The sequence below is a fragment of the Drosophila gunungcola genome (genome assembly GCF_025200985.1).
Source record: "Drosophila gunungcola strain Sukarami chromosome 2R unlocalized genomic scaffold, Dgunungcola_SK_2 000027F, whole genome shotgun sequence".
Lineage (NCBI taxonomy): Eukaryota > Metazoa > Arthropoda > Insecta > Diptera > Drosophilidae > Drosophila > Drosophila gunungcola.
Window position 1 is genome coordinate 700,846 of NW_026453175.1, and position 17,668 is coordinate 718,513.

A 17,668-nucleotide genomic window follows, 5' to 3' on the forward strand; every position below is an offset into this window, starting at 1 on the left:
GGACGACTATAGCATATAGCATAGCATTCCCATAGGAACAATCGAAAAAATAAATAAAAAAAATTATAACTTTGCTGTTTTTTAATTTTTTTTTTTAGTTCTTCGACATATAGTAATGGGTAAATATTTCAGAATTACGGTTTAAATTTCATCAAAAACGGACGACTATATCATATAGCTCCCATAGGAATAATCGCAAATAAATACAAAATAAAATTATAACTTTGCTGTTTTTAAATTTTTCTATTACTTCTTCGACATATAGTAATGGTTAAATATTTTAGAGTTACGTTTTAAATTTCATCGAAATCGGACGACTATATCATATAGCTCCTATAGGAACAATCGGGAAAAAAATACAACAAAAATTATAACTTTGGTTTATTTTAATTTTTCTTTAGTGCTTCGAGATATAGTATTGGTTAAATATTGCAGAATTACGGTTTAAATTTCATCAAAATCGGACGACTATAGCATTTAGCTGCCATAGGAACTACCGAAAAATTAAGCTGAAAATCATCATAGCTTCAATGTTTTTAAACATACCCGCAAGTAAATCATAATTTTAACGTTTTCAAGAGTATTTAGTTTTTGAAATAGCTGCAAGGGTATATGAACTTCGGCACGCCGAAGTTTGCTTCCTTTCTTGTTTTTCTTTAATGTTGTTGTTCATTTAATTTTATTTTTAATTATTTAATGTCTATACTTCACTGTAATCATTGTAAATCAATTATTTAAATAACATTGCTATCTTAAATAACACAATTTTCAAATAACTTTTTCCAAATAACTTTTCCAAATGATTCTCAAATACCTTTAATAAGCTCATATTTTCGGTAAACACATTAAGGCCCTTGTTATCAGAAAGAATGAGCAGAATAAGTTGCCACCAGTCAACGAAAGGTCCCAAAATGATTAAATAAATTTGAAAAAATCGTTAAATAAAATTTGTATTCATAGAATTCTAGAATATTTGCCACTTTTTTAATAAAAGTGACCCTTATAATCCGAAAAAAGATGTCTTGCTGCATTTTTCATTGATCGATAGTAACAGTTTAAGCATTAAAGTTTAGGATTATGCAAAACAATGATTTATTAATATTATTATTTTTGTCATGATTTCATTGGTTAATGTTTGAATTGTTCAAAACTTTTATATTATTTTTAAATTTAATAAGGAAATATCTACAAATCAAAGCCCATTTCAAGGATTAACGAACAATGGAACTCTTCAGCAGAAACCATAATGCCCTTTTTTCAATATTTTAAGCCCTCCCACTTATGCTCATGCCAATTTCCAACAATAAATTTCAATAATGCTAAAATTTATGCGGTAAAAAGTGGTGCTACCCTTTTGGCCAAAAACTTCAAAGTGCAAAGTTGGGTAGTACGTATTAGCTCCCAAAAACGCACCCTGAGCTCAGTGGGCATCCCATTCGCTTCTTCATTTAAAATGCAGCCGGCGGTGGCGAGAATATTCTCGTGTGGATTGTGGTTTTCCACGCCCCCTTTTTCCATTTCCTCCGGCAGAGGTGAAAAAATCCACACACTTTGACAATTCCTTTGAGATTTGATTGCGGGAGGGAGGCAGCTAGAGAGTGTGCGAATGGGAGAGTGCGATTTTGCATAAAAAATTTGAAGCCATTGAAATGTAGATTTTCCCATTGTGACGCTTGGAGATGAATATTTTGATTCTTGGAGCAGATCAACCGACGCTTACAGCAAGTAATATTTCCCCCTATTCCAATGACCCAGTTTTTTGACCATTTCTCACTCATTATTGATGACGACGCAAAAACCAAAAGGAACAGCATAAATTCATGAGCTTTCTTAACTATAGTTTTTGGCATTTGTTGACAGTAACAGTTCACTCAGTTGTGCAAAAGTCAAGACAAATACCAAACACTAGATTGCTGGGGGAGTTTTATCTGTCTTTATGAGAATACAGTCATACTTCCCAAACTTTTACTAGAATTGACCAACAAAGTTAATGTTAAATTAAATTTTCTTTATTAATATATATTAAAACTGTTGATGTCCCCAAGATTTTAAATAATTTTGTCTTTCAATATATTTCTATTAAAAATATATTTGTGGATTCCATAATACAAAATGCACAAAAAATAGCTGGTGCTAAAAAAATATTTTTTTTTATTTCTAAATCATATTCGAAGCAAGTTGTAAATAAATAACAGTCACAAAAAATTATAAAATAATATAATTTCCTGTTCTTACCCCATAGGCACTAAGCCAAATGAATGAAATAAGAAGTTTTACTGTACATACATATTTCCAAACAAACAATGATTTGAAAAAATAACTTGCCACTACAAATAATTCGGTAAATATTAAGCACACATAACATGTGAACAAGACGGAAAGTTAATTTCAATGTCTGCCGACGACCCCAATAATAAATTCCGACAAGGTTGGCAAAAATACAAAAGGAGCGCAATTTTTCGTCCTTTTCTGACAGGATTCCACCCTCTCTTTCTCTTCGACTGAAGAAGCAAACAGTTCATTGAAATGCCAGCGACGAAACATGGACAATGAAGGTTCAATGATGATGAGGTGGAAAAATTGGGGAGTCTCGGTATGATTTTTGCCAACGTTGCACAAAGTGTATTTTATTTTTGATTAGGCCGGCGCGACTGTTTATGTTTGGCTAATAAAAAGATGTTGTAGCTATTGGAGTGATAGGGCAGATACAAATGTGGGAATCTCTCCTCCAGATCGGCCAGATTAGCCCAGAACAATTATTATTGATACATTCAGCGTTTAAACCAGGTAACAGACCAAAAAGGGTATCTAAAAAACGGGGTACTTGGGTTTTATAGTTGATTCCTTTAAATTGTGAGTTCTCGCTATTTTTATTAATTTTCACTTTTTCTATTTACTTTTAAATATACATATATTAGATGTAATTCGTTAATTTTCGTCTATTGTTGTAATTGACATTTTTACTCCTATATAGTAGTCGTTGGCTTTGCTTTTTCTTTAGTGAGTTGTCAATACTTTAAACGGCAGCAAATAACAAACTGCTTGTTCAGGTCTGTTGTTCTTTTTAATCTGTGGACTTTATCCTTGACATTTCGCTTCATAGATATGGATTTGCGTGACGAAAAGCTGTACATGTGCACCCTGTGCCTTAAGAGATGTCTATGGAAGGATCTCTCCAAGAGAGAGCTCCGTTGTCCTCGATGCAGTCTGCCTCCCAAAAGCTGTGCCATTTGCGATAAGATGTTTGAGCCGCGTGATAAGTCAAATTCCTACTGCAAGCGCTGCGATTTCTACATTCTCAGACACGCAGCCGTCAAGCCACCTCCAATTCCAACACAGGACTGCCCCGAAGGACGATCGGATGTGAAGCAGAACAGGAATGGATCCTCGATCACAGATCGCTGGAAGGAGATCAAGGCAGCTTCTGGGATTGTGGACGATTTTTGTACGAGCGACTAAGAATGAGAGTCCCAAGTTTTTTTGATTACCTTTTCGAAACTAAAATTAAATATATATTCGATTACGTAGTTATCAACTGCTACAAGTCTAATGAATTTTATTAAAAATCGTACAGCAATTATTGAATGCCCGTAAAGTGCATGCTTTTATATTTGTCATTCTACTCTTAAATTTAATACCGACACAACGTAATGGAAACAAAAATGTAAATTTAAATAATTATTATTATATATTAGCTTTGTTAATTTTTCTCTCTTATATACATATATATGTTATTATACGATTTTTGTTTTAGTATTGATAAGCAATAATATTTCTACTAAGTGCACTGATAAGAGCATGGAATAGTTATTTTTATATATAATTATAATATAATATAATATATATTTTATATATAAATTTAGTAATAAATACAATGCATTTTAAATTAAGTATTAAATTTTTGTCTATTTAATTATTGTGGAAAATATTAGATATAAAAAAGTTAGTATTTTGGTTAAATTTAAATTACATTTTCAGATACTAAAATTAAACAATTTTTTTTTATTTTTTTATTTAACATAACTAAAAAACGCAATTAATTTATTACTTAGTCAAAGCGAATAATTTTAAAATTTAGTACAGAATAATTATTTTCTTTAGTTGGATATGTAGTAAGTGAGTGTCATTGAGAATTAATTAAAAAACATGCGTCGCACAAATCGAGCCGTAAAGTAATAGATAATTTCCGTAAAGCTCAAGGCACTGCAGCCCAAGAAAAATCCGACCAGGCCGCCGATGTAAACTGAAATAAATAGGGACGTGAAAAGTGAAAAGCAAGTGGTTCAAGTGGGTCTTAAAAGTTTGCCCGAAGAGAAAACTCACCCAAAACATCTGCGAAGGAGAAGAGGACGTCTCGTCGGAGTTGCATTTTGGGATATGCCCCACTCGATATGCCCCATTGCAGATTAGCGCCCAAGAACCAGACACGCGAGCGCTGAGGAAAAGCCGGAAAATAGAGAAATCGGAGAAAATATATACAGCTAAGAAGATAACAGATAACAAAAACAAAGGCGAAATGGGAACAACATCATAATCATCATCAGTATTCTGGTAACAAGGCAAGTAAGCAAAAATTATTATTAAATGTAAAAACTTTCGCCGCACACAGCGCGAAAAAAGTTAAAGAAAACTTTTGGTTGGCCGCCCCTTCTCGTACACCTCATCCCCAAAATTATTGCATATTTCAAGGCGCCCAGTTCCTGCAACTTCTGCGCTTATTATTTTTTATAGCTCCGGACTACAATTTTGATGTTTGTTTAAGGCAAATGCCCCCGAATGTTCACCGCTCCGCTTGGTTCCGATTCTCCAGCGGATTTTCCCCAGTTTTCCGGGCATTTTTCCACTTGAAATGCGCGACGCAGCGGCGTCTGCAGTTGCCACTTAACGAGCACTAGATGATGGCGCTTCTGTTCTCCATAAACATTTTTACAGTTAAAGTTTACTTTATATTTTTTAATAGGGGATTTGCCATTTTTTCATTTATTTTTATTATTATGTGCGATGTTGTACTTACGTAGGATTGCACAAAGAAGTTCGAATCATCACAGTTGGCCAAACAATTGCAATTGATTTTGTATTTGTCCGATTTCAAAGAGATTATCTCGCCTGTGTGGTAAAGTAATTTAATTTAATAATTTAATTTAATATATTAAAAATAATTTTGTTCATCTGTTTTCTATCTTATTAAATTAATATTTCGCCACCTAAAATGTACTGACATAGTATCATTGCCTTAAAAAAAAAAAAAAATCGAAATTTGTTGTCCACTGTTTTACAACATATTTTTCAGGAATGTGTAATTGACTTTGGTCATCTATGAAGTATACTAATAACACAATAGGTAAAATATAAATTGATAAAATCGCTAATAGTGCGGATGTTGCTAGTGTTAACCCAACAAAGCCTATTAATTTCTGATCTCTGCAAAAAAGTACACCAGAAATGGTGCATAAATATGCTAAGAAAAATCTGTTAGCCTTGGAACCTAATGTTCTTTATACCAGTAAACTTAATATTCTTAACTCTAACAAAACATAGGCTTTTTCGTTCAAAATATTTATCAAGCTTATCAATGTCAACCTGTCCGGTAATCTTCTCTTCCTGAGCAAATTACTTTCAGTATTACAATTACGCAACAGGTTCTCTTCTCTATTCCAACCTTGACTTTTGACCACCCCTGAAAAAATTAAATTATGGTCACGTTCTGGGAAATTTCCGCCCATTTTTTCGACTGAAAAATTTAAATCGAATTTCCGGGACAGGTTAAATATTTGCATGTTCTCGGTCGGGGCAAATTACTCACGTTTAATTTTGACCAGGCATCCGATGCCCTCCAGCCCGCAAACAGGCAACCTTCGTCCATTTCGCACTGGAAAATATAAAAGAATGAGACGGATGGGGCGCATTGGAGCGAGACAGATAATCGTGCCAAAGTTGCCACTTAAACTACGAGTATTTAAACATTTTACGACCGAATTTGCGCCATAAAACTGGGCAGCTTTGATGCATCCCCGTCCGGCTCATAAAAGTTAACTTTAATGGGGGCCAATTAAGTGCAACTCTGTGTCCCGAAAATATGATTATACCCACGGAGGTTCCGGTAGAAGTGCGGAATGCAGCCGCAGACCTGCAGAGCGAAAAACATTCGGCACTCGGACAGGCAGAGGCCAAAGCTGTAGATGGGCACGGTCAGCATCTCCTCGGCTTCGTAGTTGAAGCGACAGCTCCTTTGCTTGGTGCTGAAACTACCGGAGAGGTTAACAATACATCAAAAAATGAAAACAACGCCAAAGGATCATAAAATTATGACGTGAGAATTGGCCCTGCAACTAAAAGTCATGGTTTTCGCTGGAATTCTGTCATAACCAAAATGTAAACTTGACCATTATTGTACTCACGGCATGTATGTTTCTTTTCTACGTTTTTATAATTTATTTAGTACAACATTTGTTAGGGTTTTAAAATTTTAATATGTTTTCTATCTTTATGTTTTTTTTCTGGAAATTTTGATTATAAACATTTAAAATATTATTTTGTATTTGTTTAAATTTTTTGATTTGCCAACCTTATTTGGATTAATTCTTTCAGTCTCAAGAAAAACAATAAAGAGCAACATATTAAATATTTACCTCAACTAAATGTAGATAAATATTTTATTTCCAGTTTTTATTTTAATTTTTTTAAGGATAGAAAACTTTTTTTAACTCACGCTCTGGCTTCTTCATTGGTAAATATCTCTAAAGCGATTAGTTCAACTGTAGTATAATCGCTCTCTGGAAAGGTATATCTCTGCTTCGATATGCTTGGGACATCCCCGGCCCCGTGGAAATAAACATCGTAGGCTGTCGAAAGGTTTATAATCTGGGCGTAGATCTCGCCATCCAGTGGATGAACTGTGACCCGATCCCCGTGGTCCAAAAGGCTCCAGTCGCCTGAGCGCCAGTAGCTGCCAAAAAGCCAAAAAGCCATCAAATCAGAGCCATTTCCTGGCCAACAATTACTCACTCGAAGGAATTGTAGCGAGCCACCAGCGAGTTGACTGAATGGCAAATGCCAAACTCCGTTTGCGTCTCATAGATGAACATTTTGACGGCGGCGCCACTGCTGATTTCCGGTTCAAAGGGCCATTTCAACTCGTAGAGCAGGTCCAAGTACTTGACACTCGGAATGCCATACGACTTGTTCAGCGGCAGTGTCTCCAAGTTGTCGTAAGTGAGGCTGGCAAGTTTTACAATAAATTCGCGGAAATCCTCTTGATCCTCCTCGGACAAAAATTGGTCGGGATGGGCACTATGTGTAATGAGTGTGCAGCAGAAGGAATAAAAATAACGTATATTTGTACTAATATTTTCACATATATTTATATATTTTAATGTCCTGATGCTACAAGTATAATACTTTTACATAAATGCGTCAGTCACAATAATATTTATATATATAAGACATATAAATATTCTGAAATTATGTAATTTTTCGGTAAACGCTTTACCTAAACATTTTGTAATATTAACATTAAAATGTATTTGTATAACGTATCCTTAAAAAGAAATTTTGTAGTATTGTATTTGATTTTCCTATTTTGTTTTTCAACTTGTCTCGGACTTAAGTTTATAAAAGACGGAACCATATATTGCTGACGTTATATAAACTTTTATCTGCCAAATACAGGGATTTGGATTACTAAACTTATCGACCGAATCGATCTCTACTACTGCTCGATTAACAAAATATGATAGTAGTTTAGCTCTAATACACTGTTGATAAAATAATAAATAATAGAAAATATAGACAAATTCAATAAGTAAGAACTATTAAATATATGTGCAATAAATTATGTTCATTTGTTTTTATACAAATACTTACAGTATATACTCCTCCACTTTCAACTCGTCGATGCGCTTATGAGGGCAGACTGTCAATGATGGAAAGCTCGTGTTCCAGAACAGCTTATTTCGATCCATGGATATGACCATCGGCGAGGTCTGAAAGCGATGCCAGGTCCGCTTGCTCAGCGAGATGATGCTGAATAAAGCCACGCAGATGAATGCAAACCAGAGCATGCTGAAAAAGTACATGAAATCGGTGGAAAAAATAGCCAAAAATGCGGCTGAGTCAAAAATGATATATGGAACTGGGGTATAATTCGCACTGCTGTTGATGGCGCATTCTGGCGGAGGACATAAAAATCTATTGCGTGTAAATTTTTTCTGTAAGCATTATGCGAAATATTCGCGACGAAAGAATTATGGCCAACTTGAAGGAGGAGTCAATGAACGCATCAACGCTTTTGCAACCCTTTACTGGCTTTTCTTCAATTTTCTTCCGTTTTGTTTGAACCGCCACAAACAAACTGACAAAGACACAGACAGAAGTCGCCAAAAATCCTCTGCTGAGTTCCCATTTCAGGCGGGTGCCGTTTTGATGCCAGCAATGGCTCATAAAGCTTTCAACGCTCGTACACAAACAAAAATGCTACTTATTTTTAATTTTCCCAAACATTTTCCAACTCTTTATTATTTTCGTGCGAAGCCTTCCTTCCGCCCGCTCCTTGGTTTTCTTGAATTTTCTTCTCCAACAGCTGAGTGCTGTACTTTGTCTAACACCACAAAATTCCTTCGGACATCGCATTTGACAGACTCATTGTCATTGCCATTGCCATTGCCATTCCCACACCCATTTTCACATTTTCCCCTTAACACTGCCATTTTCCATCTCGTGTCAGTCTGGCCAGCAATTTATGTATTTGCTTTGTTTCATCACGAGCTCGGCACTCATATGCATAAAATTTGTGCGTGAATGAGGCTTAGTGATGCATGTTTGATGCCACAAATTTCTCGTTGCAAAGCTCGGCACCAAGGGGTTGCTTTTGCTTATTTTATTGGGCATTGGTGGATTCTTTAATTCCCACATAGTTACTAGTTGAGTTATGTGGTTTAAGTATGTATAATACAGGATTGACAGAAAAGAAAATTCCCAAAACTCTAGCAAGGCAAGAAACTTCCAGAAATGTGTCCCTTTAAAAAATTCAAAATGAAATATTACTATCAATAAAATAAGAGAAACGTAAAGAAGGTAGAAAAAGTCAAATATATTACAATCTGGAATATAGTTTTAGAGTCACAAAGAAAACAAAAAATTAAAAAAATTATTGAATAAAATTTTAGCACCAACATTAAAAAAAAGGACATCGATTAAATATAAATTTAAGATGTCGAATTTGAGAGCTCTGTTATATCTGAGTAATATGAACAAAGTATACAAATTGAATATATACGCAGTTTTAGTATTCATTGTAAAGCACAAACCTATGTGACGACAAAAATTTTTCGTTTTTAAAAGCAAGGCATTTTTTTATGTTTTTTATTTACTATTTTAGTATAATTATCCAGACTTGGAATTTAAAATAATGCTTTACCATGTCTTAAAAAAGTAAAAATTGTAACAAATTCTGTAAGGAGTTTCAATTATCTAATACTTATTAATTTTTTGGTAATAAAAAATTTTTACTGACATCGATATCTTTGATAAATAGTAATTTAAAATTTAAATTGTTTTAAGATCAATTAAGCTTTTTTTTGTTATCAACCCAGTTTTATCCTGAGAGTAAACGCATTATGTAAACAAAATTATAAGATAATTGTTCCCAACTAATTTGGGCAAAGATTTCCATACATTTGCTCAAAATATAAAGATTTAAATGTTTTAATGGTATTTCTTTTAACCGCTTTATTTCATTCCGTTTATGGAATTTCGAGTAGCCCTCAATAAAACGTGTCAGTTGTGGGGGAGTTCAGGGCACTCGAAAGCCCGATGCCCCGTCATAGATTTCAGATCCCCCCTTAAAACATCGTCCTAATCCTGTGCGTCCTACGGCGCTGCGTGTTTTGCATTTGCATTTGCAGTTTTCGGTTGTGGATTATGCAATCGTGCACCTGTCGCTGCCACCCAAAACGAGGAGGTTGGCAAAGCCCTCATAGTTACCATATCAACGCTTGTGAAATTGAGGTTATCACATGTCAGCGACACAGACTCTTTCTCTCAGGTTTATGCATTTTCACTTCCCTTCTCCCCAGCTTGTTTTGTATGCGACTGGGTTCTTTCATACATTTTTTTGTGGAAATGCTTTAGTTTTGAGGGGGAGGCGGGAAGGGCTTAAGTCGGGTTTTGGATGGAGTTGTGCATAATCCAGAAATTTGTGCGTCACAAGCTGATTTTTTGCCATGGCAAAGCATATTTTGCCCTTCCCTTTCTGGCTTGCCGGGCGAAATAAATCCGAATTGTGCCAAGTGGAATTGGCCAAAGAAATAAATTTTCCGAGAAAAATGTTTTACAAACGCCTAACAAATCATTTTCATGAAAGCCTCGGGGGAAGTGTATTAATTAAAGCTGAGCTTTGCGTGACCTCCTTCCTTTTATCCAGATTTCACCTTCGCTCCGAATAGCTGTTTCTGGGGGCAACACCTGTCAGTTGGCATTCAGCTCTGGCGGAAAACTAACAATAATTGTAATTGAGCTTCATGATTTGGGGGAAAAATTCATAGGGTGCACTAGAAGAAAAGAGCTGAAGATGCACTACAGCTCTAAGAATTCATAGTAATACAATATAAGCTGAAATCTGCTTCAGAAATAAAAAAAAAATTATGTATGTTTTTTTTAGTACAAACTTTATTTAACATAAAAATGTAAGCTAAAACCCAACAATTTTTTTTTTAATATATTTTTTAAGGGCTAGGATATTTTCAGCACTTCGGAATTGTACACATATTGTGTCATAATAGTGTCTCAAAAAGTTGTAATAATAATAAATCCTATTTATTAAAAAGTTATTATTTAGACCTAATGTTTATAAGGTTTAGATTAATGCTTAAGTATTTTTAAGGTGTTAAAATAATGCTGAACACTTAATAAATTTCTTAAGCCTCAATAATTTTCTGAATATTTTAGTTTAACTAAAAGAAAAAGTTTGATTCTAAGTCTCGCTCTCAGTGTCTGCTCGGCCCTGTCCTTGGCCTGGCTGTTATCCACTAATTAACCCTCAGCCGGCCGCCCTGACAGATTTCCCACCAGCCACCGCATCCGGATGCTCTTTCCCTTCCTCTTGGCCACTTTGGTGGAGTGTTGCCAATTCAGGCTTGGCCATGGCCAACACGGAAAGAGAAAGGGAGCGAAAGAGTTGGGGAATTCCCCACTCTCCGTGTGTGTGTGTAATCCTGTTTGTCATGTCATGTCAGTTTTAAGGATTTATTGCACCGCACAAAAATACAAATTCCAGCAACAAAATATTACTCCAGCTCACAAGATCCACCTTCCTCCGCCGACCACATAAAACGGAAGATATGTAGAAAAATGTATTTCGCTTGGCGAAGTTTAACGTGGTGGTTTAGCACGCACTTCCCCTTCAGGACTTTTCTGCCACGAATCCGAATCGGAATCTCTGCACGTGGCCGCGGTCGCAGCATCGTCTTTTATAACTCCCCGACTTATGGTTTTGTATCGTTTTAGTTTTCACTTTATGCTTTCCAAGGGCCAAACAGAAGTAATCCTTTATAAAAGTTAAGCCAGCGGTTTCTGGCCGTAATGAGGCTTAGCTTTAACTTCCCTTGCAAATTAATTGGTCGGAAATGTTGACTGAGTTCTTGCGGCCGCTTAACCAAACATTTGCCTAATAAGATCGAGGTTAAGAGACCACCGAATTTGGGGTTTTTGGGATGGGGTGAAAGGGCTTTCAAGGGTTTTGCTTCCCAACCTATATTTAAAAAAAAAACTATGTTATAAAATTTAAATAGGAAATGTAAAACCTTTCTGATACCCCAATAATAGCACTTTCCAGTTTACCCTTCAGGAGTGATTTTTCACCAATCATGCCTTGGCAAGACCAATACTGGTCTTTTGAATGTTTGGTTAGCTTTGCTTTGGGACATTTTCACATTTCTCTGATTCCTTTCTGCCCAATTCCATTACCCATTATCCGTTTGTGCGCCCAAATCAATGCCATTGAAAGTACCACACAATCCCCAACTCACCGTTCGACAAAGTTCAGGCCGAGCTTGGCCAAATAAATGAAGCCGTGCATGGAGGAGCCCTGCAGGAACTCGATTATGAAGGCCTGTGCTTTGGCCAGGCAGGCACTGCGGGTATGCTTTGGATTTTCGCGATCCAGGACCCGCTTTTCCTGCCCTTCCCCGGAATCCATTGGCGGCCGTTGCCATAGTGGCGGTCGTCGAAAGGAGCGAATGCTCCTGGCTGCTCCCTGCTGATTAATGGCCACGTTCCCGTCATTAGCTGTTGCAACTGTTTTGCTGCCCGAGCTGTCATTTGGATTATGCTGATGTCCTTGGGCTTGGCCGGGAAAAATCAGCAGTCCAGGGCCCGACCTCCGCAGCTTTTCCTGCGGCGGTTGCAGCGAAGCTGTCGACGAAGTCAGCAGCGAGTCGCTGCCGGATGCGGATCCATCGTTTTCGCCCCAGCTGCTTCTTTGCGACGTCCACGTTGTAGTCCTTGCCGCCGCTGATGGCGAGCTGTCGACAATTTTCGGCTGCATATCCTTGGGCGGTGCTGAAAGACAGGATTAATTGGTGCATTGTTAGAAATGAAATGGAAAAGTAATGCAATGAAAAGCTGGGCGAACAGGCTTTTTTTATATACATGTTCGGTGATTCCTTTTTAAAAGTTTTTCTTTATTCTTTGCCATGGGACAATTTTTAATGTGTTTTTTATTATAAATGAAAAGCAATAAAATGAGTAAGCCCTGAAAACATATATTTAATAATACTTATCAATGTGGTGATGACTATGTATTAATGTTTATGTAAAAACACTTGGTGGTTATACAAGTTTCGCAATAACATAAATGCCTAAGCATTTTTAATAACCATTTTGTAATTACATGTTATAGATTTGTGCCAATATAAAATATTAAATATATTTTAATATGGAAGCCCGGTAGATTAATAACGAAAGTCGATTTTTTTTTCAGTGCATACTGCCTAGACATTTTTTATAAACTATTTCAAAACCCTAGAGATTTTTTTGGGTTTCTCCTGACTAGCATTTTTTGTAATAAGCAATTGTTCATTTTGCATTTAAATTAACCTTTGGTATTCCGGGTCCGCTTGTCCACATGGTACCACTGAAATCCCACTTCAGGGGAAATTGTTCAGTAATCGTCTGTCGATGGCACTTGCTGAACACTGCACTGCATTACGGCATTACACATCTGGCAACAACGCGCCCGCACACTGATTGCAGGACAAACTTCATAATTTGTACGACCCACGTGCATTGTAGCATGGTTAAGCTCTGATTTTTTTTATCACCGCTCCCTGTTCATTAAAATATAAATACGTAGCCTTAAATATGTTTTTGCGGTGCGGCAGCAGGTCGCAGGACATGGACAACAAGGACAACAATAAATCATCATCGGAGGTTTTAATGCGCTGTAAATTATGCCTGATGGTGGACGCTGCTCCGCAAAAGTAAATCCATTGGATGACACGAAATGCAATCAATGCGCGAGAGTGTAGGCCAAGTTGAATGGGGATCGGTTGTATTTGCGTCCCTCGGCTGCAGCCTCATCATCATCATCATGGAATTGTGGCTGAGCATTAACTTAGTTAAGGATTTTCATTCATGAGTGGCCGACGGTGAAGAGATTGCGATTAAATGGTAATTGGATGGTCCAGATATTAAGAAGATTTTCGCTTTGATCAGGATGGCTTTTGTTTCGATTATTTCGGAAGTAATCAGTAATCAGCATTTAATATTTTACCTAAAATATATTTTTAACAAACTCATACAGTTTAATGTTTGAATTTTTTTTAATTATGAAATATTTTATATATCAATTTTTCACTGTTTACAAAGTTTTAAATAAATTGTCTAATTTTCCGCAATAAAAGCGGTCTTTGGTTTCGAGATAGTTTATAGTGCTTATTTTTATTATTATTTAGTCACCTAAACCTGAACAGACGTAGAATGAGTTTTTAAGTGTCTTCCGGTTTCTGGAGACCGTTATAGAGTTCCAGAATCGAACTGACTACCAATAAGGACCCCGGAGGTAATCAGCAAGATGAGATGGAACATCAAAGGATTCCCCAGAATGTCCAAATGCGTCCTTAAAACTGGATTAAAATTTCATTTAAATTTGCATTTAAATGAGCGTCGAACACTCAAAGTAAATGACCCCATTCAGGCCCAGTCCGCTCGATTCGCAACTGGAATCCACTCCACAATTCTGCCGGGGACAAAGGTCCAGACGCGAACTTGTGTTTTCCAGACCCAGACATGGGCGGACTGCCCCCTCACACCGCGCACTTGGGCCACATTAAAAGGATTTTTCTTTATTTTTCCACATTTCGTTGCGAATGCGACTTTTCCCAGCAGTTGATTACCTTTGGCAGTTGAGGGGGCTTATTTATACGCACTGCAGCTCAAGCAGCCAAGTCTGCCACTGCCACATTTAATGGATATTGTTTAAAAATGTAATATTTTGCAATTAAATAAAGGCGTTCGCTTGACCCTTGACCCATCACCCGTGGCGACCTCGATTCGAGTCGATTGCCAAATATTGCACATCCTTTTTTTGTTTTTTGTTTTTTTTTGTCAAGGAATACATGTACGATGTACTTGCTGCCTTTTCCATGTTAATTAATATTGCAGAAACGCTTAAAGGACATTTTAATTGGCCTTTACTTTGAGGGCCAAACGAATTGTTATTGAGAAAAAGAGAAAAAGAGAAAAGAGTGGAGATCTGCGGGCTATTGAAACTGGCTTAACTTTCTCTGGAAATTGCGACGGAAATTGAAAGGTAAGGAAAGAGAAAATCGAATATGTGTAATGATTAAATTTTAAGAAGACTGAAGCTGAAGGTTATTTTGCATATTTTTGAGAATATTTCCGGATAACGATGGAGAGGTAAAATAAGGAGACATTATATTCAAAAAGCGATGTAACCGGTCGTATTTCTCCTCCACTCTCGATTCCGGTCAATTTATTCACAAACAAACCGATTTCATTTAGCATGGTCTCAACACAACTTGGCTGAACCAACATTTGCCACGCAACTATTGCTGTTCACTCGTTGAACGTTGAAATAACAAATTTTCCAATTTATTTCTTGATTTATTTTCACGCCAATTTCTTGGCTTTCGTGTCCGCCCTCAGGAACATGGCTTGACATTTGTTTATTTATTTGGCTTCATGTTTTGTCTTGTGCCATTCCTCTTCATTGTTTTCCACAGCTTCTTCGCATTTCCCCTTTTGCGTGAAATCACGGCAAACGCCATGAATATTCATGGGCTATGCCACCAGACACAACACGAAGAACAACAGGACCTCCACAGCAACAACATCAGCAGGATCAGAAGCGGGAGCCTTGGCAAGGACAACAACTACAACACATAGCTAACTCAGCTTGCATTTCCGCTGAATGCGGCAACAATTCGCAGAACCATTTTGCTGTCCACGAGCAGCAGTTTCTCCCAATACCCTTACCAATCGAAAGGAGTTTTAGGGCATATGTGTTGTTGTCGAAACTATTAATTGAAAATAAACTTGTTCACTCCTTAACTCAGCACATCCTTAATTTCTACGAGAAGTTAGAAACTTTCTGAAATTAAATATAATAAATATTGGCTCAACAACAAAACAGAAAAAAAAGCTGAAATAAATGAGTTTTACTACCCAAAGTCGTAGTCGAATTTCTATATTTCAAACAAAACTGAGTGGCAGTAGCGTTTAGCAATTAATTTTTATACAAATTTGTCTTCAAAAGTCTACCATATTCAATTAAATTTCTCTTTAACTTGTAATGTACAAATCTATTTTGAAATTTGAATAATCAAAAGCTTTTTGCTCAATTGTTTTTAACAACACATATTTTGAACGGACTTTCCTTTTAGAGTCGCTTAGAGTCTCCCCAGTTCGTTCGGATTTCCCCAATAATTTCTTACTCGTCTGTAGACGCTGCTGCTCGGCAGCAATGTGTTTGTGTGTTCGCAGATGTTTCTTGGCAAGATGCTGCAAATTGTTTGGGTTTAGTTGCTGCTGTAGCTGTAGCCCGTGTTATTGTTATTTGCGCTATTTGTGCAGCAGTGGCTCCGAGTGGCTCGGTGGTGCCTCGGTTGGTGGTTGAGGGCTGCTGGTTGGCGGTGTCATGAGCAGCCAACATTTTGCGGCTGCATGTGCAACAGTTTCTTGCCCGCCCGCAAAAGTAGGCAATGCTTTTTGCACTCGCGCCGAACAACAGGAAATTTAATTAAATGCACTTTCTCGCTGGCAATGCGAAAATGTTGCGGAAACTTTTCGGAAAAACCGCAGATTTACCTTTACCGCCACTGCTGACTGTTCACTGTTCTTTGGTCACTGCTCCCAGCTAACTGTTCACTGCTGGCCAACGAAGCGTTGGCCACCTGCACTTGACTTTTGTTAATAAGCATTTAACACAGAGAAAAAAAATTGATGAAAATTTCCAGTTATACCATGTTCATAGAAGATAAATGATATTAAATCACTTTGTTATTTGGGGCTCATGTGATTTTTATCGGACAGAGTAAATTTAGCCAGTTCTGACCCTAAGTAACATTTAAGACTGTAAAATTGCTTAAAAATTAATAATAAACCAACACATCAAAATAGTTTAAAAAAATGTTTGTTGTTGTTGTCGTTTAGATCGATTTTTTTTGACTTAAGGGGGGTTACCAGTGTAAATTTTTTAAAAATCGTTTTTTTTTTTTGCCTTGTTGGTAGTTTACAATATTGAAAACATAATTTGAGCGCGCCAAGGTCGTATCTAAAATAGTTTTTGAATGGCAGCGTTCTGAAGAGCAGGCTTATACCGCTGCACCTGAAACTTTAAAAGCGTTTATCTCGAAATTACATTTTTGAAAACTGCTGACATCATAACTCGACTACAAGTTGACCGTTTGGTTTTAATTTAACACTTAAACTTCTTATGTGGGTTCCTTCCTACAATTACCTACGAACTTTTGGAATGGTTGGAAGCTGTCCATTTGGCAGAATTTAAAAAGTAATTTTTTCACTGCAAAAAGAAATGTGTTATCGGTCAAATTGAAATTTTGAAACACCACAACTCATTCAACAATATCAAATGTAGTGAATAAATTTATATTTCTCTGTGTGCACTCCTCATGAGAAACTTGGCAGCTGCTAGGCGATTTCGGATTTGGTCACTCGTTCTCGCTTTGATTACCCTTTGGACAATTTGGCGTTTGTGGCCCGAAACACGTAACTTTAGTTCCGATTTTGATTCGGTACTGCCTGCGATTGCTGATTGTGTTGTTACGGCTCCAATTGTATTGATTTTCCTCGAACGCTAATTACTCGCACAGACTGAAAGGGGAAAAGCCGAAAGAGTCGCTTGTAGGTGGCAGCTTGTTGGGTAATTGTGGTCAGATAACATTTCAAGTTGGAAATAAAACTGATTTTAAAAGACCTTAGGTGGAGATCGAAAACTGCCTATGGATTTTATATAACTTTAAAGTACAATTTTTATTTTTTTGATTATTTTTTGAAGAGTTTATGCGATAAAAAAAAATACATTGAAGTAGATAAAAGTGAAGTGAATTCAAATTATATTTCAACTTTTTTACTTTTAAACCCATTTATGAATATCAAAAAAGTTTTTTTTGAAGTTTATTAGTTACTGTAG

The 17,668-nt window shown here is 36.6% G+C and overlaps 2 protein-coding genes across 2 annotated transcripts; one reads left to right on the forward strand and one right to left on the reverse strand.

The window, feature by feature from the left end:
* Positions 1–2,957: 2,957 nt before the first annotated feature.
* LOC128256647 (uncharacterized) lies at positions 2,958–3,489 on the forward strand. Its single transcript, XM_052987139.1, has 2 exons — positions 2,958–3,050; positions 3,104–3,489. Exon 2 carries the CDS (start codon positions 3,106–3,108, stop codon positions 3,457–3,459), a length of 354 nt encoding a protein of 117 aa, XP_052843099.1. The 5' UTR covers positions 2,958–3,050; positions 3,104–3,105; the 3' UTR covers positions 3,460–3,489.
* Positions 3,490–4,112: 623 nt separating this feature from the next.
* Positions 4,113–13,182, reverse strand: LOC128256643 (sodium channel protein Nach). The gene is made up of 10 exons (XM_052987136.1): positions 13,093–13,182; positions 12,024–12,555; positions 7,864–8,061; positions 7,006–7,290; positions 6,710–6,946; positions 6,091–6,245; positions 5,804–5,869; positions 5,015–5,106; positions 4,324–4,435; positions 4,113–4,243 (listed from the first exon to the last, which is right to left on the reverse strand). The coding sequence occupies exons 2-10, from the start codon at positions 12,539–12,541 to the stop codon at positions 4,134–4,136; spliced, it is 1,773 nt and encodes a 590-aa protein (XP_052843096.1). The 5' UTR covers positions 12,542–12,555; positions 13,093–13,182; the 3' UTR covers positions 4,113–4,133.
* Positions 13,183–17,668: the final 4,486 nt, after the last annotated feature.

Coding starts and splice junctions, on each gene's coding strand:
- LOC128256647 (XM_052987139.1), top strand. CDS start 3,106: ATGGATTTGCGTGACGAAAAGCTGTACATGTGCACCCTGTGCCTTAAG.
- LOC128256643 (XM_052987136.1), bottom strand. CDS start 12,541: ATGCAGCCGAAAATTGTCGACAGCTCGCCATCAGCGGCGGCAAGGACT. Junction 5,870..6,090: donor GCACTTCTACCGGAACCTCC/GTGGGTATAATC, acceptor TATATTTTCCAG/TGCGAAATGGACGAAGGTTG. Junction 4,244..4,323: donor CTCCTTCGCAGATGTTTTGG/GTGAGTTTTCTC, acceptor TATTTATTTCAG/TTTACATCGGCGGCCTGGTC.